This window comes from Labrus mixtus, chromosome 8 (assembly GCF_963584025.1).
Source record: "Labrus mixtus chromosome 8, fLabMix1.1, whole genome shotgun sequence".
NCBI classification, from domain to species: Eukaryota; Metazoa; Chordata; class Actinopteri; order Labriformes; family Labridae; genus Labrus; species Labrus mixtus.
This window is the reverse complement of record NC_083619.1, coordinates 20,920,606-20,945,502: the sequence shown is the minus strand read 5'-3', so window position 1 is coordinate 20,945,502 and position 24,897 is coordinate 20,920,606. Positions and strand designations below refer to the sequence as shown.

At 40.8% G+C, this 24,897-nt stretch overlaps 1 protein-coding gene across 2 annotated transcripts; it reads right to left on the bottom strand.

The window, feature by feature from the left end:
- Positions 1-100: 100 nt before the first annotated feature.
- Positions 101-24,566, bottom strand: si:ch211-106h4.4 (MAM and LDL-receptor class A domain-containing protein 1). 2 transcript variants are annotated; one of them, XM_061045059.1, is made up of 43 exons: positions 24,425-24,566; positions 24,045-24,173; positions 23,638-23,766; positions 23,383-23,482; positions 23,109-23,277; positions 21,713-21,929; positions 20,262-20,393; positions 19,947-20,071; positions 19,378-19,615; positions 18,605-18,873; positions 17,747-17,837; positions 17,510-17,650; positions 17,200-17,331; positions 16,437-16,570; positions 16,187-16,355; positions 15,489-15,608; positions 14,451-14,605; positions 14,265-14,360; positions 13,547-13,637; positions 13,336-13,455; positions 13,138-13,240; positions 12,901-13,051; positions 12,549-12,768; positions 11,512-11,635; positions 9,556-9,685; positions 9,381-9,459; positions 9,152-9,307; positions 8,645-8,770; positions 8,338-8,553; positions 8,134-8,253; positions 7,482-7,643; positions 7,267-7,358; positions 6,255-6,422; positions 5,411-5,596; positions 5,197-5,308; positions 4,782-4,871; positions 4,512-4,611; positions 4,201-4,360; positions 3,117-3,231; positions 2,850-2,993; positions 1,825-2,012; positions 1,294-1,459; positions 101-710 (listed from the first exon to the last, which is right to left on the bottom strand). In XM_061045059.1, exons 1-43 carry the CDS (start codon positions 24,450-24,452, stop codon positions 427-429), a joined length of 6,177 nt encoding a protein of 2,058 aa, XP_060901042.1. In that variant the 5' UTR covers positions 24,453-24,566; the 3' UTR covers positions 101-426. The 2 variants fall into 2 exon arrangements, with proteins under 2 accessions (XP_060901042.1, XP_060901041.1); XM_061045058.1 differs by having other exon boundaries at positions 102-710; positions 4,749-4,871.
- Between the last annotated feature and the right edge of the window lie 331 nt (positions 24,567-24,897).

The following is a 24,897-nucleotide window of genomic DNA, read 5'->3' as shown; positions in this document are numbered from 1 at the left end:
AATGGGAATAAATAAGGGCGTTGGTGGCCTATAGTAGTTAGTGCATGTGCCACAAAGGAGGCCCAAGTCCTCGAACGCGGACGACCCGGTTTGAATCTGACCTGTGGCTCCATTCACTCCATGTCGTTCCCCACTCTCTCTCTCTCCAGTTTCTGACCCTATCCACTGTCCTATCTCTAAGATAAACTTCAAATAAATCATTAGCTCTAGTTTAGTTGTATCTTAGTTGTTGAGACTGTTCTCCTCCTGGTCAGTTAAATGTTCTTTGTATATCAGAAAACCCTTTGGACTGTCTGCATAAACATCATGAAACACAAAATCAAAGTGGCATCTGAGACCTTATTCTCCTTCTACAATGTAATTATTCAACTCTCTCACTTATTGTAGCAAGAATAGAACCAAATCAGAGCCGCAGCATTTTGAAACCTAGCTTGTAGATCTGAGAGGACAAAGTAAAACAACAGCAGAGAGAAAACCTGTGACGGTCTGATCTGCAGGGTACAGTGGTGAGGACATTTCGGCCGTCTGGCCGGCATCGTCGGAGGCGGAGGAGGGCAGGAGATAGTAATGTCCTGTGGGTGTGTTTGTGGTGTGGTCGCTGTCTGGCCCTGTGTTGGGATTAAAGGTGGGGCCCGACTGACGGACCCAGTCAAAGTCATCCGAGGTCTGCTGCTGCCAGTTGCAGCTCCCCTCCTCAAAGTCACACAGATCTGCAAGAAAAAATATCCCATAAAGCAACTAAACAGTATAATTAAAGCAAATTTAGTCCAACCAAAGACTGAAATGTAAGCATGCAAAGCAAATAGGAAACAAAGGAATTGTGCATTAATTGAATAGTCCAAGCTTTGATTTGTTTCTTGAGGGAGAATTATTGACAGCACAACAGTGTCTTTGCATTAATCAAATTAAATACAGTGCTCATCTCATGTCACCAACTATATCAATATAATACATAGACCAACTACAGAGCTCTATTGCAAGGACAAATAGGACATATCAGGCAAAACTTTGTTGATTTTCGTGTCTTTAAACATATGGTACTAAGTTGTCAAGACTTCCTATTGGTCAAGATTCGATTATGTTAAGGGTCATTAAGTACAAACAAATGAGAGGTGAGAAGTGAGAGAGGCACCTTTGATTGTGTGAACATTTTCTTCTGAGGTGCAAGTTAACCAGACAAAGTGAATCAGAAAAAAGGTTGAGGAGATTTGAATCACTGAGGAGAGAAAGGAGGTCTTCTCTTTTTCAGCCCCCCTTCACTCAATCTATTATTTGCAGTGTCAGTCTTATTACCAGAGGGGGGACACGGTCCACTGATGAAGGACATGTCATCGATGGCTATATCTCCGGCCTCTCCTCCAACCGTGGCCTCCAGAACCACTTGATGGACTTTCTGCAGGGTCACGTGGATCTGCACCACTTGCCACTCGTCCCCTTGGTTTCCTGATTTTTGCCACACCTACAGGAAGGACAGGAGGTGATTCACTCGTCTTAATGAGGATGTGAGGAGGTTTTTGCAACACCGTGTATGCACTGAAACTGTGCAGCTTGCACTCATTATACAATGCATTCATGTTATTTTGCAATCGGCATTTCACAATAATGTGCAAAGTATCATAACAGAGAGAGAACCACGTGGGAACAGGGACCAATATTTCTCAATCAACCCTCAGAGCCGTTTCTCTGAAGTCGTAAAGGGAAGTTATATGTCCAGATTCAAACAGATTTCTTGATAGAAAAACAAAGTGGCCTTCTCTGACCTCTGGTGTCTCTTTGCTTCAATATAAATAAATAATAAATCTATAAGTTTAATGCAGGTTTTACCAGTGTTTTCTTCAAAGGATCAGCTGTTTTTAGAAGCATCCTCAGAGAGCCAACAGTAGCTCCGAACATATGGTGCCAGAATGTGAAACAGTATCCTTGGTCACCAGCAGATGGCAGCAGTGAAGACTTCAGTTGTGCAGTATTTCCCTTCACACTTGGTTTGGAGCTCTTGATGTAAAGGTATTTTCCTGTGAAACAACATAAACAGCAGTTTAAGCAAAAAAGAAAGTGCACAAGCAACTTTTTTTTTTTTTTAGTGATCTGTGATTTCTGTTTGAGCTGTGAGGAGGTTATTTGAACTTCCATTTCAAAACCTTTTACAGGTTGACGGGAGACTATCAAGCGTTTATGACAAAATTAACGATTTGAGAAAAAGCTATAAAAGACAAAGATTTTTTAAATCTAAAGTAGGATTGATCTTTTTCCTTGCTTCTGACTCTTTTCATCGTCTTATGACTTCCAAAGCTAGCAACCCATTAGGTCGCCCCTGTTCCCCAACGTTTGGAACCACTGCCAAACAAAACAGCTCCTGACTGTTACGTAATCATGTTTTACTTTCAAATGCTTTGCTGGTGTTTGTAATTATATAAAAGCTTTACTTTTGGAGGCAAAAGTTTACACCTTTTAAAAGTGAATTCAACACAATCCCCTATCAGATACAAAAAGTTGATACCACAGCTGTTTAATTCAAAGCACTAAGGGGACTTTTCCGCTGATGTCTTTCTTTGTCCGGTTTGACCAGAGCAGCTGTGTACCTTACATTAATGAGTCAGTTTTTATTAATCATGACTTCTTTATTTGTGCTAATGTGACTAATGGTTCCAGTAATGGTGCAGTGTGGTCACTCATGGCCACAGTGACTTCTTTCCAGTCACTGAAGATTTCTTTCAAGGAAAATGATGAACACGGGAACTGATGCACTTTCTGTATTAACTATAATCAATACATGCACAATATTATTTTTTGGGTTATGGTTATACTGTTTTAGGAGACAACAAACACAGACAGTCTGGAGTGAAAGTGACCTTTGCCGCTGGTGTGGTCTCCTGCTGGTCCCGTGTTTGGGGTTTCAGTAGGACCAGAGCTGCTGAGCCAGTCCAACTCATCGTCAGCGCCCTGAACCCAACCACACAGCCCGTCTTCAAAAGAACAGCCATTGGTGGACAGAGCTGAGGAAGGAAGAAAAAGAGTTTAGGATTGAACAATTTCTTCTCCACAGTGCTTCCCCCCTTATGAAGCCCACCACTTTGGCTCTGTTCTAGTAAGGCATGTGATGTTGACGTTTTATTCACCTGGTGGTTGGTAGGATTCTTCACAGTTGACAAAAGAGATATCATCCACTGCAACACTGGGATCTCCAGAAGTAGAGTCCGTCTGAGTCTCTTTATTTAAGGCACTAAACCAAACCTATGAGTAGAAATACTTGAAATCAGGTTTTTGAAGGAATGGCATCCTAAACAAAATAATTAATTCCCTCAAGCACACATTCACTACTGACACTTCTGTGTTTACATCTTCTACTCATTTTCTATTGTTCTAATACATTTGTGTCACATATTTTAGATAGAAATGAAAATGGTTTGAGTGCCTCTCTTTTCATGGACTTCATATAAAAAATATTGCACATTTAGATACACACTTAGTTTAAATGCATTGGGTACAACAAGCGAAAATGAATGCAGTCATGCAACCATCCTAATTTTTATTTCTATTTTAAGTTATTTTTTGGGCCATTTTTGTCTTTATTGGACAGGACAGCTGAAGAGAGACAGGACATGTTGGGAGTGGGGGGATGACACGCAGCAGAGGGCCGAGGTCCTATTCGGACCCACAGTTGCTGCTGCAGCGAGGTCTTATAGCCTCTGTTCATGGCGTGTGACATAACTAGACTATCAGGTGTCCCAATCCTGCAAAGAAGCTTCATTTCATGGTAATGTTCAGCAAAAGGTTTGGTGAATTCAACTTGATGTCTCTTTCAGAGGCTTTTGGATCTTATTGCCAGTAGAGTAGTTTTCATATTGTGCAGATCATTACGGCTATAAACGTGGCTGACACTTTACAGCAAGAATTCTGAATACAGCTGTTGTTTTTAGAAGTGACACAACTTGATATACTCTGCCATACACATAGAACATGTTGTCTACGATATGTGGCACATTACTGCATATTAAATGGTATGTTTATGTATTAAATCTCTATTTATTGTGAAAATACTGACAGGTGACACGTTGAAAGAAAAAAAGTACCATTAAGGCTAAACCATCATTTTATGATTAACACATTATTGTACAAATCAAAACATGAATGCATTTTTCTTTCATAATGTCACTTGTCTGTGGACCCTTGTCGTTGCGTTAACATGTAACTGTTAAACACCTTATAAGGCCGCTGGTGCAGGCCGAGCGGCAGCTGCTCTGGGGTCCAGTGGGACCCCGTGTTGTGACTGCGTGACCACAGTATTGCTTCACTCCCCTCAGCTTGCTGCATAAGCACTCTGAGTGACCCAGCATTCTCTGCGCTGATATGGAAGTGAAACCTGCGTTTAGGAAAGGAGGAAGAAGGGGAGAGTGTAGGATTGGGAAGAGAGTTGCATGTTAAAGAGTCGGGGGCGGTGGGGGTGCATTGAGCAATTCATACGTTGGTTTTTCAACTTTGTTTCATAAAAAAATACTTCGGTTATTACTTACTTCATCTGGCAGTAGAGTGAAGAAGGGGCGAGTGGGGGACTCTGAAGTCTGGCCTCACTCTGAGTGGAGCCCTGACTGAATTTCACTCCCATGTAGTAGCCTAAGTACGAGAGAAAACATCCTCAATCAGCAATGTTTAATTGCAGTTGTGATGATTTCATATGATTAAACATTTCATTTGTCTTTTGGATCCACAAAAATAAAGGAATCATTCATTCAATGAGCCACTAAAGTCACCAGTTCCAGTGGTCTGGTCTGTGGGCGGCTCAGTGTTGTGACTGGATTTCTGTCTCTGCCACCTGCTCGGTCCAACGCCGGTGTCAGCCCACTGGCACTGGTCCCTCTCAAATGTGCACGGACCTGAAAGTTTACAGTAAGGCGTGAGTAATAATGATGAGGAAAAAGGAACGTTAACACTGCTCCATGAATCACATTTTTTTAAAGATTTATTTTTGGGCTTTTTGTGCCTTTATTGTAGAGATAGGACAGTGGATAGAGTCGGAAGTTAGGGAGAGAGAGAGTAGGGAATGACATGCGGGAAAGGAGTCACAGGTCGGATTCAAACCTGGGCCGCCCGCTTGGAAGACTACAGCGCACTAACCACTGCGCCACCAGCGCCCCGTGAAAGAATATTTTTTTTACAGCAGCTTTGAAATTGACATAGTAAATGTAACCGTGAGCTCACCACAGCCATCCTCGTCCTCTCCCTGGGGGCAGTGTGAATAATAATCACACTTTAAAGAAGCCTGAATACACCTCGGCTCTCCGGCTGAACGCCAACAGAAAAACTCATCCTCCTGCAACAGAAAGCGGATAGTGGATTTAACCTTCAACAGGGATACTTTAACTTTCACAGGACTGCCATTGCGTCGTGAGCTATTTTATGTGAGGTAGTTTACCTGACAGGGATTGGTGGGTGCGGTTGAGGTTGAGGTTGAAGCTGGACTCGTGGGTGGTGCAGGGGTTGGTGATGTGTCAGGCAGTCTGTTGTTGTCAGGATCAAATGAACATTCCCTGGAGAAAGAGATGTCGTCCAGGGCGACGAGTCCTCTGCGTTCATCCACTCGCTCATACCTAAAGACAATCTGAGAAGGGAAATAATCTAAAAAACACAGAACTCTGATCATATCATGGCTAGGGCCTGACCGATATAGAATTTTTGGGGCTGATACTGACATCGATATTAGGGAGCAAAAACACCCGATACCGATATATTTGCAGATATCTTCCTTAGATCTATCTTCAATCTGTAGAGATAAACACGTCTTGTGTTGATCCCTCAAATGCAATTATCAAACACAACTGGAAAGTAACTGTGCATGTACTTGCATCATCACTTGACACGCTGGAGAGTGATAATGCTTGTTGTGATAATGCTTGCTCTAATCATGGCCCTTTACATCTGTTATTAGCAAACACTTTATTAACAAGGAAGACAAGGCCAAATGTGTGCTTCTGATTTTGTTCAGCTCTTCAGTTTTGCACAATGGTCTATTTATTTATGTATGAGTTGATACGTTTTAGATTAGTGAGAAAATTATGTCTCATTCATTAGTTACAAACAGTGTCTGCTGTTTGGTGCTGAGCAGGTAGATCAACAAATCAATAAACACTTTTTAGAGCTTTGGAAAACAAAGAAATGGATTGGACTGCTCAGGGAACAATGTTATGAACTATCAAGGAACTTCATTCTGTCAGCACTTCTATCTGTTATTCGATTTGTCTGTTTACCGTCTCACTGACCTTGCTATTGACGGAGATGGAGAATGTGACCTCTGCTTTCTGCCAGCTGTAAGACTGTGAGTCCTCCCTGAGCCACATCACAGTGTCACCACTGCCAGAGCGCTGCGTCCTGGACTGGGCCGTCAGTCTGGCTGAGGCATCGTCAAGGCTGAAGAAGAAGAATCTCACCTACGGGGATACAACAAGTGTAATCGTAGTGACGTGATTTGAATTCAATAATGCATCTATCTCTATTGACCCGGTAAACATATAAACTGTGATCAAAATGCAAGGGTGGTAATAACGTACTCTTAGATAAGACACCTGTAATATATTAAAGGCAGCCAAATAAAACTAGGAGTGATTTGGGTGCGTAGTTGAAACACATTGTAATGTGAGCTGCATAGCTTCATAACCACTTTAGCAGCATGGCTGTAGGATGATGGGTCCCCACTCCCCACTTTATTCCTGAATGAAACATTGAGTTGTCATAAAATTTGGTATAAAAATTGATGTCTTTGGGAGCTGGTTGGTCTAACAGCAGTTAGGTCTGGCGCCCAACACACAAAGGTTATATTCATCGAGCGACCCGAGTTGGACTCTGACCCTCGGTGCTTTGCCAAGTCATTCCCCGCTCTCTCTCTCTCTCTCTCTCTCTCTCTTCCTACTCATGTGTCATGTACACTGAGTAAAGATCATCAAAGCCCCAAAAACATTCATGTTTCCTAGATTATTTATTTAAGTTTGATGAGACCTGTTTTTTTCCCTCCGCATCATCAGCTGAAAACATTCACCACCAAATATCCATAAAACTAATGACATTCTCATCACTCCCAGCTATACTTAAAGTTTTTTAGTTAGTGTTAGCATGCTAACACACATAGCTAAGTTTCATTACTGCAGCGTGTAAGCCTGATTTTTAGTTTTTTAGCTCTTGTTACAGCATGGATGCAACCTATGCTAACTTTGTTAGTCATGTCAGTCTGGTATACAAGCCCACTTTCATATCGCCTGTGCAACTTTGAACACTCACAGTGCAGTTGGAGCTGGGCAGTAAAGTTTTGGAGAGAATCTCTGACGTCTGGCCATCCTCTGTCAGGTGAGTCCCAGGGATAATGTAGTGACCTGATGAATGGAAATGGATAATAAAATAAAAAGTCAGCTTTGAAGAAAATAAGTAAAAGGACATCAACATCGAAAGTTATTCAGACCCCTAAGGAATAGACGAGTGTAGTGAGAGTCTGATACCTGCACCAGTGTTTTGGGTGTGATCTCTCGCAGGCCCATATTTGGGCCAGGCTTCCTGTCCGTTGTGATGGCTCCACTCTGCTCCAGGTGTGTCCACCTCGCTCCCCATCCAGGAACACAGGCCTCGCTCAAAACTGCAGCGCTCCTCGAAACCGTGTTGCTCTAAATTGTTGCCATTATAAAGACAAAGGGAGGAATAGGACGACCAGTTACAAAGCACTTGTTAAAAACATCAGTCAGTGAATGTTGCCAGGCTGCAACAAACAGTCAAATTCATTTTCAATCAATCAGCAGGCCCGGCCCTCTGTGTGATTTCTGTCTTCAAATCAACTCATTGTTGCTGGTCTATGAATGTGAATACATTTTTCTCAAGCCACACAAACATTCACAGAAGTTTACATTGATAGAAAACATTCTTAGGAAATAATGATAAACCCCTCATCATCAAGTTTTATACATTTAAATATACATTTCTGTTACATAATATCAAAATGTCAAAGCTTCAAAGATGAAGAAGGAAATTACGTAACAACGTTAAGGAGAAGAAGAACAACACAGGGAGTGGCAGCATATTGTGAACAGACTCGATGAGTTTACTGTCCCAATGTTTTCAGTATTCTTATATATCTTATATAGCTTATATAGATCTCACCACATTTGATCTCATCAGACGAGTCCCCGCAGTCATCGCTGTAGTCACACACTTGGTTGTGCTCTATACACACACTGTTATCGCACATGAACATATTCTGTGGACACTGGGGCTGCGGCTCTGAAATATAAATATTAATCCATGAGAGCTAGATTGAAATAATTTGCCAAACTGATAACAAAGAAAGTAAATCAAGATTCCTACCAGGCAGAGTGCAGTTGGTGAAATATATGTCATCTATAGCGATGTGTCCGAGCTTATTGAAGGCCCTCGAGGCCTCAAACAGGATAGTGAAGTCCTGAGGGGTTCTTCCAACTGTGACCTCACCGTGATGCCACAAATCTCCATGGTTACCAGAAAGCCACCACAGTGTGGTGGTCCTGGGGCCCTCCTTCAGCAGGACATTCAGCTCTTCTACGTCTGTGACAATGGAAGGAGGAGTTAAATACCAAAGGTAGAAACATAGAGAGGCATCACGTGTGGTTTTGATGGTTTAATATGCAGAACGTACCCTGTCCAAACATGTTGTAGTAGAAGTGCAGTGTGCAGGCGGTGCTGGCCTGTTTCATGGTGGGACTCTGCACGGCAGCAGGGCTCATTTGAGTTCCTCGGTCAGACTCTACGGCCATGTACCAACCTGGATGAATCAGAAAAAATACCCATAGAGAAATGACCCATAGAGAAAACATGAAGCTGTGGAGATCTACCTATCTATCAGTTTCATTTACCAATGTTAAAGATCAAAGCACCTTGTTATGTGGAGGAATGAGCCAAAAATGCCTTAAAGACGAAAAGAGATACTCTTGTTTCTCACCTTTTTGGTGAGTAGAAACTGTGAAGAGTTACTCTATGACATCATTTGGATTTATATAAAAAGAAGGGGTCAAAATGTGTGCCTTGGATTTGAATCTACACAGCCTGAGACAGTCTGTGTGACCTGCCAGGGTCTCCGTTTAACAGTAAAGCCGTCCAGGTAAAGATAACAAAATAGAGAAAGAAGATAAGTGTGTGACCTTACCCAGTTCAGTGCCCACTGTGTGGTCGACAGGGGGTCCAGTGTTCCCAGTAGCATTCCTTCCTCTCATCCACTGAAGTTGGCCATCACTGATGTCCTCCCATCCACATGTGTCGCTTTCAAATGAACAACCAACAAATCCTAAACTTGTTTCATTTACTGCAAGAAAAAGAGAGATTTGTTAATTATCAAACACACTTCACAAATAAACTGCAGAAATCATTATGTGTACCTGGACAAAGGCCTGGTGTGACACTGATGTCATCAATGGCAATAAATCCTCTGGTGTCAGCGTCGGCTTCCATCAGCAGCTAAGTGTCCGTTTGTTAAAGAAGGGAGTGAACACCATTGATGAAATTGTTTATCTTGTTATTTTGTGTACCCATGATGAGTCTGTCTGAGGTTACCTGGAAAGGGTCGCTGCTCTCTATAGACTGACTGAATCTTGTCCAGCTGTGTCCACTGCTGGTAGTGCTGAACATCAGATCAGCCTCCGACAGACCTGAACGCAGATACACCTTCAGTGTCCCAGAGTCACTGAGGAACAAGAGGAAAATATTATATTTTATAAGTGAAGTATCAAACCACTTGTTTATTTATTTATTTATTATAATTAGGGACAGTACACATTAATGAACATGTTAATATGCCAGATTGTAGCCATCGTCTAATTTCCACCTGTAGTCCATGGCAGGTCGGTGGTACACATGTTTACAAAATTACATATAGCCACAATAAAAATTATATACCAATAAACACACGTTTATGTGTGTATGTTGTGCGTGACTGTCTGTATCACACTGTACTGTTGTGTTTTTGTTTTTGTGTTGGACCCCCTCGAAAACGAGATGGTTCATCTCAAGGGGCAAGAACAGAATTTCTCACACAACAGATATTGACCAAACAACAACATAAACTGGTGTTTGGTGGCTGTGCCATTTTGTTCAAAACCTGCAGGGATAAAGTGACCTTCAGATTTAAAGTGCTTAAAGTGCTGCTAAGGGAGGTAAAGTGCTAGAGAATTGAAGTGCCAAAATGCAGGAGTATTGCACAAGATTATGAGGTACTGATGTAAATTGCACATTTGCCCTGGGGATTGTAACTTTAAAGTGCTGCTGTGATTGCACATAGCCCTACTGTACCTTTTTGTACATATACAGACATGTGTATGCACATACTATTACACAGGGTTAGCATACATACAGTATATGTGTTTTATGTCTGCAGTATTGCACTGGGCTTAGATACATATTGTAGATGTATGTATGTTGGCATAATGGAAAATTTTATTATTTGATTATTAGATGATCACAGATCTGGTTCGTTCAGAGCCACAGCTTCAAACGACCCTTGAAAGTGACAAAGACATGGATCGCCTGAGGGGAAACTTGCAGTCACCTCTAACAGTTGGCAGTCACCTCTTACAGTTAGATTGAACATAAAACAGTTGTTCACTTTACAATACTGTTACTAAAAAAAGTGTACTTTTTAAAAAAAATCAAAAGTTCTTGTGTTTCAATGGGCCAGACGTGGCCATCGAACAGGCCAGGGGGGGTCTGGCACCGTGTAGTTCCTAGAAAATTGGTTCATTAACTCTCTTCCCTTTTTCTCACATCAGACGCAAACATTTTGTTAAAGACTTGCTTCACTGGTAAAGACTGCCATGACAGTTATGGGAAGTATTGAACACCAGTCACTCCCATATGTACGCAATCTGTTTCTTAGCAAGTACAGAGAAAATTGTCTGACCGCTCTCATGAGTAAGAGTGTGAGTGTTTACACTATCAGGTGTTTTAAAGAACCCAAACGCAAACCTCAACAGTTTCACAAATAATCTTTGCATTTCTCAATCAATTTCTTTAACAATGTTGATTGAGGTTTCAGGAGTTCTACAACAGCTTCATGGCGTTCTTATGACTGTTTATGTAATATATGTGCAATATGCTGCTGTGATTCGCTGTAGTACGTGCTGCATTCTTTGTATAATGTTTTTATTACAACCTCTATACGGGCAGCTATATTAGTATGTGCAGCATTTGAGTCCAAGACAAACATCCCCACAAGGAGAATAATGTGTATGATATCTTAAACCATTAGTTTTTTGTTCAACGTTGATATAAGGTCTTTTTTTATTTAAGTTTGGAACGACTGACACAGATCTGTGTTCGGAGTGAACTCTGCCACAGAACATGTATCGTCTTGCACAAAGGGAGGCAGGTGATTCATGCCTAAGTGACATTTGTGCACACTTCCTCAGGAAGTCAATGAGGAAACTAAACAGGATGAAGAGGATAGAGGGCATCCTCTGCATTGTTACAGATGGTCGTGAAGGGGTGGTGGTTCTTAAATGTTCTATTGCTGACCTGCTGTCCATTTGGTACCACAATGTGAGACAGGAGGGGGTGTCTCTCAGGTGGATCCACTCGGACAAAACCTGAGCGAGACTTCTGTGGTTTTGGTGCAGTGATGAGCTCAACAAGAACTGACCTGAAAGCAAAATAGAAATCACAACAGACGAGTTAATGAGGGCTTTTATTCATTGCAGACAATCAGCGGCGAATCCCTCACACTGCTGCTCATTAAACTATTAAAAGTCTGCTGCAGACGAATTGTTTATACAGTTATTATTTTAAAGGGTCTTTCACAGAAGAGTCATAAAGAACAATCTTGTTGGAGTACAGAGGAAGTAATGTCAACAACGGGACATGAATTAAGGACAAAAAAAGTAACGTTCGTAAGTAACAGATGGGATGGATTAACATGAGCTGCGCTGGCTCATATTAATTATAAATTGCAATGTCGTGGCTATGAATAATTTAAACTCTACATGCACACATCAGAGTTCAGTAACAAATTAACTATAATCATTTTCACACACCCACTCCTGAAAATGTCAGGAAAGCCTGCCCCGGAAGTCTTTCTATCTTCCTGAGTTGCTCTTTCATACATGTCCCTCACGGCAGGAGATTTTTCCTGTTGGACAGGGGGTGGGGAGGGGGATGATGACAGGACATAACAGGATGCTACGGAAGTCTCCTTGTATTGTTTAAAAACACATCCGAGATGGAGCAACAGAGTTTGGATTTTATGACGACAGTGTATGGCAATGATACGTGCAATGTAATTGGATGAATTTGCCGTGTCAACAAATGAGCGGATAAGAACAGTGGCGAGCAGAATAGAGTACAAAGCAGCTTCAGTACGTGCATGAAGATTCCACTGATTGCACACCAGTCACATGATAATGACATCATCACCTCTGCAGGGATGCTCATGATACATTTTTCCTGAATACAGCTCATAATTTTTGCAAATTTCTGAGGAGTTTTGTGCATGTGTGTGCAAAAGGCTAATGTTTCCTGTCACCATTTTGTTAGGTACAAAGTAAGTAAAGTTGTACCCTCTGGAGTCTGAGTGGTGTGGTCTGTTAGTGGCCCCAGGAAGTCTCCACGGGCCAGCACCCAGTCATGACCATTGTCTTTGTGAATGTTGATCCAGGCGCACAGTCCAGACTCAAAGTCACAGCTGCCTGGAGGAGTGCAGGCCCCATCCCTCACGGAGACATCATCTAATCTCACCGCGGAGCTCGAGTCAGGCCCGTGAACTGCTTTAAACACCACCTGATGAAGTACATACGTTTTTTTTTTTTTAAGAAAGCAGCGTCACAGTGATTATTGCTGTTCATTGGCTTAAAATAAAGTGTGTTTTGGGAGAGAGTGAGAAAAAAGGGATCAGTGTACACAACCACTTACATAAAATTTTGCAGGAGAGGACACAGTGACTTCTGCCACCTCCCACCCAGTGGAGGGTGATCCGGATCGATGCCAAAGTGCATCGCCTGTCTCTGCGTTCCGCATCACGTGCACAGAGAAGCTGTTGGAAAGCCCTGCGGGTAACCAGTACCTGAGCAAATACAGTCCATGAACAAACGTTAGAACGTGCATCAGACAACAGCTTGCACATGTGTGTGACGGCAGCAATGCACTCACCAGAAGCGAACACACATCTCTTTAGCTGAGGTGAGAGCAGGTGTGAGCAGCTGAGCTACTTCATTCTGTCTCCAATTCGGTGTCATCACAGTCATGTAGAAGCCTTTACAGGGCAAAGAGAGTTGAAGCTGTTTCGAGTCTTGTGAGACCAACCATTATCCTGCTTTCTCATTTGGTTGATTACAGAGTACAACTCACCATTTTCAGTTCCGAAGGTGTGATCCACCTGATGTTTTGTGGCTTTTTTGCGACCCCAGTGACCTTTCTGTCCCACATCGTTCTCAAAGCCACACCAGCTGGAATCAAACCCGCACAAATCTATAATGGAGTTTAAAAAAAAGCGATCATTTGCAGTAACCTCTGGTATGTTGTGACTTCCTGCGCGTATCAAAAATCTGTGTTTACTTACCCTGATTATTACAAACCCCCTCCCTCACTGTTATGTCATCAATAGCGATGAATCCTTTGCTGCTGGAGTTTCTATGGCCGGTGAACATTAACTGTGATTAAAGAAGAACAGCAAAGTCAAGATACAGTCAGTGGAATAAGTTTGAAAGGTTTCTTTGTTTGTTGTTTTTTTCTTGATGAACCGAATAGGGTTCCCTTTAGAAATGAAATGAAATGACTGAACATGCAGATTTAATTCCTACAGAAAAATCTGCCCATATGTGTTTTTTGTAAGTACGAAGGTTTGATTGCAAATTCAGCCAATAACTAGGCAGAAAATCAATTGAAAAGTCTAAATATTTAAAAACAGTCTATCCACAAGAGAGAATATGGAGATTAGACACACTTGTGTTTTAAAAAAAAAAATGTTTTTTTAAGATTTATTTTTGGGCTTTTTGTGCCTTTAATGGAGAGATAGGTCAGTGGATAGAGTTGGAAATCAGGGAGAGAGAGAGTGGGGAATGACATGTGGGAAAGAGGCCACAGGTGAGATGTGAACCCGGGCCGCCCGCTTGAGACGACAATAATAATAATGAATAATCTAATTTAAAATCCAAAATCATATTTGTGGTGATGTGATGCATTTATGGTTAAAATAATCAGCTGGTGAATCTTTGATTTATTTTTCAAACCCTCAAACTTAAAATAAAAATGCTGAAGGTGTTTGAGTAAAATGTTACCTTTGTAGTATTGTGCATGCTGATGGATACTTGTGCTTTAATCCACCCTGGATTCTGGGTCCCTCTGCGAGTCCAGACTAAATCTTCAGCAGATTTCTAGAACAGAGCCAACCATGACAGCTAAATATTCATGACCCTGAAAGCAACACCTGTTTCAAAAGGCTGAAGGCCAAAGATGCTACTTACTGTCTGAACCAGCAGATCCAGGCTGGATACTGAAGGCCCGAGCATGTAAAACCAGAATCCAACACAGACATGTGATGTTACGTCATTGATAGGAACAGAGATCACTGCTTTATCTCCATCCTTTAGTCCAAATCCATTCAGCAGTAAGAAGAAACCTTGTTGGACGGAGAGAAAAAAGAGAGGTTGACAGACTGTGAGGAAAATCACTTAACGAAGCTACACACTGATCAGAGTTCTTTTTTTTTTTATCCATATCATTGTTGACAAGTCAGAGCTAACATCCAAATCAGTACTGACATGATTTTTTATATTAATGTTCTAATTTAAAGGGGCTATATGTAACTTTTTACATTTATAAATATTTTTTTGTATCCCATTAATAAGCGAGCGGTTAACTGATGTGAAAAAGTAGATGTTCACTTTCTATCTGTGTTGCCTGTATAAAAAGTTTCCCCGGGTCGTATTTTCCGCGAAAGCTCCAGGAAATGACATTTTATGCACGTTCTCAACGTCCTCCTCGTAGATCAACAGTACAAACTCATCACACACTCCCGCTACAGCCAGAGGCCGCCTTCCACACACTTCTATCCGCTCTAGGAGCTCTCAAAGACAGACAAACTCATCACACACTCCTGCTCTCAGCCAGTGCCTGCAGAGACTGTCGTTTGTAGGCTGGAGAATGAATACAGACACACAGACTCCTTCACAGACTTCCACATGTGTATGACCACTTAACTCCTCTGTAAACATTATGCCGGTAAATATCCAGCATGATGATGGCTAACGGCCATGCGGTATCGCTGCAGTATTTTTGAAAGTTACATATAGCCCCTTTAAATAAAGTCTGACACTTTTTATGGTTTAAAAATAATTGTTGTGGTTTCTGCTCTACTACCCAGATGTAACTGGAGACAAAAATATTTGTAGGCTGAACCAGGTTAAACTGGCCTATCCACCAGAGCAATGTGTAACCACATTTCACACTGACATGTGGTAGTTAACCTGCAGGGAGGGCCGGAGGCTGGCGGTGATCAATACCTTGATTATTTCCAACAGTGTGATCATACTGAGGTCCATCCCACGGCTGGTTGACTTGAAGTCCATTACTGAGAGTCCAGTTCAAACCATCACTGATCTCCTGGACCCAGCTGCATAGACCTGTTTTAAAAAGACAGGATTGAGAATCACAAAATACTGTTTGACTTACAAAGAAAATGGGATTAAAAAAAAAAAATACATTAATTGCTGTTAGTTTTAAAACATCCTAATTCAAATTCTGCTTCAAATGTAACACAAAAAATAAGAGATAAAGTTAAAATATGTTGACACTCATTTTTTTCCTAAACATTTAAAACTTCGACTACATTTTTTTTGTTTAATAAGTTAAAATAGTGTTTTTTTTCTTGTATTTTAAAAACACATATTAGGAAGTATGGGCTTTCAACTCTTGAGACAAAATATGAATCAAGTCAAAAAGTCAGGAAAATTACAACTTGATTTTATTGATGATTTTTAACTTTTATAATGACTCTGTAATCTGCCATCACAGCACTAAGCAACATTTATCAAAGTTACAGTGGAAAGGAACATCTTGCTTTAACAGGCAGAAACCTGGAACAGAACCAGACTCATGTTGAACAGCCATCTGCCGAAACTGTGTTGAGTTGAGAGAGGATAGAGAGAGAGAGAGAGAGACCATACAACATTATTGACAATGACTATTTTCTCTGAGTCACCTTGTTCAAAGGTGCAGTCCATGGCGGAGGCAGGAGCAGTGGTGGTAGGGGAAGGATTTGGGGTGGTGGTGGGTGTCATGTCCTCACAGGATGTGTCCCTGATGATGTGGACGTCGTCCAGAGCAAAGCTTCCATCCTTTGACTTTGGACAACTGGCTTGTAAAATAATCTGCAACATGGAATGAGAGCTCCTAAAGAATTGTACTAATTACCTGTACAGCACTGCATGAAATGATACATTTCCCCTTACCTGGTGGCGCCCTGATGCACTGTAATCCACCCTGTCTTGGATCCATGTCCTGTTTGTATATCCCTGTGTACTCCACACAGGACGCAGTTCAGCAGTCTCATTCACAAACACTGTCAATGTAATGCTTGAAGGCCCTGGAAAATAATTAAAAAAACATTATTTTCATCTGTTAACAAGCCTCTGAAATGTTATTCTTCAGGACATCTGGAGTTAATGACAGTGCAGCTTCACTGGTGTTCAAACCAGTGAGCATCAAACCCTTACCATATATTTCGTTTTTCACTTTAGTAGCTTTCAGGTCAGGACAAGTCCTTCTATCCCATATGTTCTGTATAAAATTCTTTATTGTAGCTATACAATCTCTTTTTGATTTTGTTTGCTTGGTGGGGATGATGTGACACCTAACTGCCTTTCTGTTGAGTGTGACGGTGTCCCAAATGCTGAAATATTTTTAATTGAGAGCAGTGTGACTGCAGCTACAAAAAAAAGCTGATAACAAGGGAATATTTTCACTAAGGAGGGCTAAAAATGCTGAACTGCATTAGCTCTGTATTGTAAATAGGCGCAGCTAGCACAACATTTTTTGTTCATGGACACAGGCCATAAATGTTAATATCTAAATCATTAAATTCAATGTCTTTGTGACTCTTGTAAAGTGTAGATGTAATGTTGACATTCAGACCAAATATAAACGAGGTGTAACAATAGTGAAGTTCATATAACCAAATCAGTGCTTATGACACAGAAGAGAGACCACACTAACCATTACTGCCCCACCCTTCAGTGTGGTGCCAGATCTCCAGACAAGCTCGGTCCACTGCCTCCATCGTCTCACTCTCCAGTCGGCCAATTTCCTCTCTATCAGAGTCAAATGAAATGAAGAAAGCAAAATGGCCTACAGGGAGAAAAAGAAAAAACTTGAAATATCCAGGAACAGTTTCCTGAATGTGCCAACAGTTGCATCATTTCAGGTTCCCATTATGGCTGCAAGTTGCATGTTTGGTTAGAATATGTGCTTTTGTGAATGATCAAACGTCACACTGTTTATTAGGGTCGTGTGTGTGGTCACTTACCCAGGGCAGAATTTGTAGTGTGGTCTCTATCAGGAATGAAATGACCATCACTGTCAGCTGGGAACCAGTCCCAGTCCACTGCGGACTCTGCTGGAGGACTGTTCACCCAGCCACACAAGTCCATTTCAAAGTCACAAAAACCTGCAAGCAATAGCATGGATACAATACACAATCATGCATTTCTAAATCATAAGCAGCTCAATTGATTTTTTTTCTCAAGTAGAAGCTTTCACTTACCGGGTGGGGGGCAGGCGTCATTGAAGACCATGAGGTCGTCAAGAGCGATATCTCTCCACGGATTCTCCCCAGCTACTGCTTCAAACACAACCTGTCAATCAGAAAGAAACTGGATTTATAGTCAGAGAGCAACCTCTGATAGTCAGTATCTTTGACAAATCAAGAGTTGCATTTCTTTCTCTTTGTGTTTCAACAACTGAGCTGTAGCAGATAAAAAAAAACATGCAAAAGAAAGGAATAGCACACCAAAGAGACGTGCTTGTGTTTTTTCCAAACACAGACTACTAAAAAAATATATAATATACCAGTACTCCACATATGGAGAGGGAAGAACAACGAAAGCAACAAACAGCTCTTAAGAAAGGTGATCATGTCCATCCATCCAACAATCCATTATCTATACTGCTCGGGGTCGCGGGACGGCTGGAGCTGATATAGAGACAGACAACCAGCCACACAAACATTTACACCTATCACCAATTGAGCATAACAAGCATGTCTTTAGAAGCTGGAGTACCCAGGCATGCACATGGAGAACATGCAAACTCCACACAGAGATTGGATTGGAGGATTGGAACCAGGAACCTCCTCGCAGCGCTAACCATGTCCAAGAGACAATCAAATGTATGTCTTTTATAACAACATTGAAAATTACTGATTTGATGGAGTATAGAATCTAAATGAATGTATGTAGGTGTTCACTTTTTATTTTCTTCAAATGAGCTCAAAGCAGAAGGAAACAAGTATTTAGCACGTGCATAGAGGTTATAACCCACAACATGTGCATTGATGCATGTCATGTATTATTATGTGCCATCATCTGATGACTCACCACCAGGTTGTAGTAACAGTACATACCTGATAGGGGGTATTGGGGCTGAGGAGCGTCACTCTTCCATGTCTCCAGTGCTCCCCCTGATCTCCTCTTCTGGTCCACAGCTGGGCAGAGGGTCTGTTGTTGTAGGGTGTTTGTAGGTAAACATTAAGTTCCCCCACTCCACTTCCCTCCATGTAATACCAGAACGTTAAGCACTCTCCTTCAGGAGGGGTGGGCTCCATCAGCGCTGTCATCACCGCTCCTCTGGACCCCTCGGAGTGGCTCCACAGATGGGCACTCAGGTAATAACCTACAGATACGACAGAAATATGCACAAAAGTATGTAAAAAATGTCTTTAATATATCATGGGATCAACAATCTACACTGACTTATATAACAAACAGGATACATCATCTCATGTGAAAAAACAAACTTTTATTTTGAAATGTTCATTACTCAGACATCCTACAGATGAATCAGAGCACGGTTTTAATCGTAAAAAAAACTAAATAACAAAAAATAATATCATAATAAAGCATCTTCTGTATCTATCCTCTGTTAGTTATTAAAATACAGACCCTTTGAAATATAGGATTTTAAAGTAGATTTACCAGTGATAACAATGTGACCTTGTTTTTCATGACTAAACTAAAGCCATATTGAGCTGGTGATATGTGTTGCCACATTTCCAAGATGAACCAAAAGAGCTCAAAGTTTATATTCACAGGCTAAAACAAACAAATACAACACACTTTTAAAAGTTTTCACAAAGCAGGTAAACCAGCAGAGCAGCAAATCTAGAAGTTTGCCAACCTTGCTCTGTCCCTAGCGTGTGATCTGCGGCGGGGCTTGAGGAGTTTGAGGGTTTTGTCGCGCCGGTGATGCGGCTCCAGGTGAAGTTGGCAGACGGCTCAGGCAGCAGACCACACAGAGAGCCCTGGAAGGTGCACTCTCTCTCTGCTGGACAAGATCCATTCTCACCGCCGGTAACCATTATGTCATCAATGGCTATGCTGCCTTGGTCCCCACCTACCACAGCTTCTATTATGAACTGGAAACATTGCAAATATTTGAAGAGCAAGTTCAACTTCACTGTAAAACATGTTCATTAAGCCTGCTGTTCTTAAAATGAAAGTTGATGGAAAACATATGGAGAGTGCATGTTAGCCGACCTGTTGTAAGACTCATTTGGAAAAGACAATTTGTGCGGAAAAATACATACATAAGAGATTCTGTTTCATAATCTTGCAGCTTGATGGCTCTTTTTTTTATTGACTCTTAACTGGAAATAGAACATCTTCTCATTCAAAATAAATCTCGAAATAACTGTGTTTGTAATGATCAGTAAATGAATTTACAAAATGTAACAATAATAAGAATACCTGTATTGGCTTTTCACTTTTGAAGGTCAGATCTGCAAATCTCCATTTGTTTCCTTGTGTGCCACTTCTCATCCATACGACAGTCTCTGCTTCGTCAGGACGCTTTGTTATAATCTTCAATGAACCTAAAAACAAGATAAACAGGCACAATCCTTGCATTAGAAGGATGCATGTGTTTTTTGGAGAAGCTAAAAGTGGCATGAATGAATCCTAATTGTACGGCTCATTTTGTGACCGAGAGAAGCATTTTCTGTGTGTGTATCTCTAGGTTTGAATAGTTATTTGAAGTGTAGCTGTAGCCAGAGAGGTGCGCACCGATGCTGTTGCCAAATATGTGATACCAGAAGCTCACACATATGACTGGACCTGCAGGCTGAGGGAAGCTGATGAGTCTGGCTGCTGCTGAGTTATCCACCTCGAGTTTAGTACTTATGAGCATGTAGGAACCTGTGGAGGAGAAAAACTGTCAAATCACTCTTCACTCTCTCTTCACTCAATTCTATGTCAACTGCATGATGGACAGACAAAACAAACAAGAATTAATACAAAATTGTGAAAACATTAGTTTATTGTCTTCACGACTTTGTTATGAAAAAAACAAACAATCCTTGACCATAAAGAAATATGTAGTCGTATATTTCCAATCCCAAATTGGGGAATGACACGCGGGAAAGCAGCCACAGGTCAGATTCTAGCCCGGCCGCCCGCTTGGAGGAAAAGCCCCCTTATCTGTGCATCCTTTTAATTGAATGAATACGTGTTAATTTAGGTCACTTATTGGGAGACAATAAGTCAGGTTCAGGTTCAGGTTACTTTATTTGTACCTGTAGCTACATTTGGTCACATATACTTAATAACCACAAATAAAACATAAAACAAACAAAGTGCAAATGCATGGTACATGTGTAAAAGTGCAGAAGTGCATAAAGTGCCCATTTTCCATATATGCTATATAATATATTATTATTTCTTTGGTTGCAGTAACATGACCAACACAGAGTTATTTACCTCACGCAGCGTGAGTTTCCCCTGGCAGAGCACTGCCGGCTGTTCTAGGGTCCAGGCCTAAAGGGGACAGATCTTTTGCTGTTAGAGACCCCCAGACTTTGGAGAACAGCCTGCATGAGGAGCTCAGACTTGCAGGGTCAGTCCCTTTGTTTTATTTCTCTACTTTACAAAAAAGCTTTCACTCTGTCATTTGGTTTTTATTTGTAATTCTTTAGTCTGTTAGTCTACGTTTATTTGACTGTTTTTCTTCCTGCCTGTCTGTTTGCGTTTATTGTCTGTATTTAAAAGCGATGTACAAATAAAGTATTATTATTATTAATAATATTATTTAATTTGACTTTTAATGCTTTTTTATCACCTTGCTTGTTTGTATAGCTTGGATGGATTAAAATGATTGAATGTTTTTATGTAAAAGTAAAGCTAATGTGGTTTAAATAAACTAGAAGAAAACATGTAAACAGAGCATGCTCACACTGGTGTATAAAAAATGTGAGCCAAACAGGCTTTTGCCCCGTGGCCCGAAAGGTTTCAAGTTTTCTGTTGGGCAGTTACATTGAGGTCATTTAAGTTTCATGAGCATCACTGATGCTTATCATTAACTAAAGAGGCGCCTGGAATCTACAACCAATTTATTAACATGAAGTTTAGTTTTTAGGCTTCAAATCTCATGGGACGTTTTTACTCAAATGTGCTTTTTCAACAAACCAATAATTGATTGTGTAAACACAACGGTCCTTTACTGTAAACATGATTCTCACCATTGCCAGCAGGGCCCTCATTAAATCCCCCGTCACTCCTTTTCCACAGCAGGCTGGCAGTATAATCATGGTACCATGAACAGGTGTTATCTTCAAAATCACACGAGAGTCTGTCTGACCCTGCGGGGACTTCTCCCTCTAAGCAGTACTCGAAGATGATGTCATCCAACATTACATCCTTTACGTCTGAAAAAGGAGGGCTGAATGAAAACTGCAGCTGTAGGAAGAGAAATGTTGGACACAATGGTTGTTCAATATCTAAACTGATGAAGGAAGAAAGAGATTTTTGTTTCAGGGTTAAAGAAGGATGAAGTCTGAGAAGTATGGCAGATTTAATTTGCCTTCAACCTCAGCATGTTTACCAACAGAATATGTAGCAAGTAAGCTATCAAATGAAACAATAAAATCTCTTTAATGAGTCCCCCCCTCAGGAAATGAATTACAGTGTAATTACAGAAAGCGGAGCAGATAAAGACACAATAAAGTTTAGCGGTATTGTACTATAAAATGGTATTGTATCTAAATTGAATTAAAGCTTCAAACAGATACAAAACAATTAAAAAGAGAGCTTTAAAAAGCAGATTTTAAGAAAGTAAAACCTAATGTCCTCTACATGGTAAGGTCACTCCACTTTGTAAGACACTTAGGATCTTAACTCAGCAGTTCCCATAATGCTTAAGGTATGTTAGAGAGGGATATTGTGGGCTATAATTTGGACTGATGTTTTTGCCTCTGGCGCCTAATTGTTCTCATTTTGACAAATTGGCACAATAAAAACAGGCAGAATAACCATCAACTAGTTATTCATTTTTGCAATGAACAAATGATTGCATACAGGAGTATTACGGCATAATGAGTACGATCTACACATGGGGGGGGTGAAGTTTGAGAAATCTCATGGCCTTCCTAACACCCTGTGAACTGAGATTGTACCAAAGTCTGACAATGAGGAGAGGGGACACATCCTTATTGTGGAAGGCTTTCTGCTTTACACCTACGAACCATTAAACCAATGTAAAAAAAAAAAAAAAATCTGATATAGGGAAGAAGAAAGAGTAAGAAGTTATCTAGGCGGAATCCTTGGCCATGTCCAGCCCATGTCTTTGAAACACAAGAGCGTCAATGAATTATTTTTTTTTATCACATATATTTCTTAGTGTAATTATAGATGTTTACATGGAGTGGACATGTGACATAATAACATCCTTAGAAAGAAACATCCAAACTTACAGTATGTGTTCTGCTTCTATCTGTGTGTATCATAAGATTTGACTCCATGGAGTTGTAAAAACATAAATGCATCAGCCTCTTTGACCTCACTTGTTTAATAGTTTGGTAATAGCTCACATCAACCTCCCCGGGTGAAGCCTGAAAACATGAAGAATATTTCACTTACCTTATATCCTCCTGGCTGATTACCTAGGAAGGCCGTGGATTTCTCCCAACCGTCAGTGTGACTTTTAGAAATTGTATCCAATGTTGTTCTTGAGGAGCCTCGGACCATCGTTAATGTAAGGAGCGATGAAGATGATGAAGACTTGTTATCGTAAATGTGGTACCAAAAGCTGAAACACATTTTTAAAGGCAACAACTTACAGACAAGTCAATACTAATCCTTGTGATTCTAGTGATGTTTATTGTATTGTCAGAGGTGGGATCATTTTTAGTACCTGATCTGGCAACCCAAAGCTGCCTGGTTGGACACAGAAAACTCTAAATGGGCCTTTGAAAGGAAACCGCCTTGTTTGCCATCTACGTGCATGACATGACCTGAATCCAGCAGAGAAATATGAAATAATAACAGTGTGACGCAGGCAGATCTTGTAATCTTATTAAACATCAACTGAAATTCTTAATGCTGTTTAAAGTAAAGGATTATCAAAGGAACATCACAAATGTAAAAAAAACTGAAGGTGAATATTTACCACTTTGACTTCCTGTCGTGTGGTCCTGTCCAGGTATTAAAGTGACATTTGCCATCTGCCGTCTCCAGCGATAGGAACCATCACTGGTGTCGTTCCATCCGCAGGAGTGAAGCTCAAAATCACATGACCCTTAAAAAGCAGTGGAGGCCAAATCAGATAAATAGTCAGAGAGTGTAAACATTTACAGATTGTAAAATTAATCGAGGGCATAGGGTTCCTGCTTTTTGTTCTTTTTTTTATTGCACTTGATTTCATTTGTTTTAAGTTTTGTGCAGTCGAAAAGATATAATTTGGGGGGCGCCAGTAGCCTAGAGGTAAGTGCGCGCGTTACATACATACATTTTTCCTGTCTCTCTTATGATTTATTTGTTGCTAACTAAATATGACCTGGAAAAATTGCAGCATACCACAAAACTCCTCGTCTGAGCCATCTTTACAATCCCTCTTGAAATCAGAGACGACTCGAGCAGGAAGACATTCTTGGGATTTACAGCTGAACTCCTCATCAGTGCGAGAGGACACAGTGACTAACAGCACTGAGAAGAAAGTTTTATGACAAAGAGATAAAAAAGAGAGAGGGGGAGAGAAATATGAACATATTGCACGTTTCCAGAACACCATTGTCACTGCACTACCTGTGTAGTTTATTGAGGGTGACACATTAGATGAATCCTGCCACCTCTTTGAACTTCTTAGTAAATCAGAATCCATATGAGTAAAATACACTTTCTCCAAGTTACACACTGATACAGAGTAATGACTACGATAAAGCTGTGAAGCCCCTTACCTGAAAGCAAAACAAATACTTCCTTCATTTCTGGAGAAAAATGTTACATGGAAAGAAAGTCCAAAAGAGAACAGAGATCCTTGCAACATAATCGTCAATACGGCTTGTGCTCTGATTAACACTTTGCGCCTGTAATATCTGAGTGCAACTTTTATTGCAACAATTAAGCTCTGGACGTGACTGCTTATCTACAAACCCCTGCTTAAAGTCCAGCACGTACTCAGTTAACTGCTGCACATTTCCGTTGCTCGTTTTTATGATGCTCACTGCAGGGATGCACCTGTGTGACTTTAACAAAGGACGGCTCGAGATTACAAGATGTTAATATTCTATAAATGTTCGAGATGACAATAAAAATGACCATTTTTTAAGTCTCTATGTTAGAATGAGCTAAAATGAGCTTTGTCCTTAACTCAATAGGTACTTAATTTAGAATGAAAAGAATGAATAATATCAATAGACCACTTTGGACT

Excerpts from the sequence above, each read along its gene's own strand:
- si:ch211-106h4.4 (XM_061045058.1), bottom strand. The coding sequence starts at position 24,452 with ATGAAGGAAGTATTTGTTTTGCTTTCAG. Across the intron at positions 18,874-19,377 it reads CACGCTAGGGACAGAGCAAG|GTTATTACCTGAGTGCCCAT; the intron begins GTTGGCAAACTT and ends TCGTATCTGTAG. Across the intron at positions 4,612-4,748 it reads AGACCAGACCACTGGAACTG|GCTACTACATGGGAGTGAAA; the intron begins GTGACTTTAGTG and ends TCTCGTACTTAG.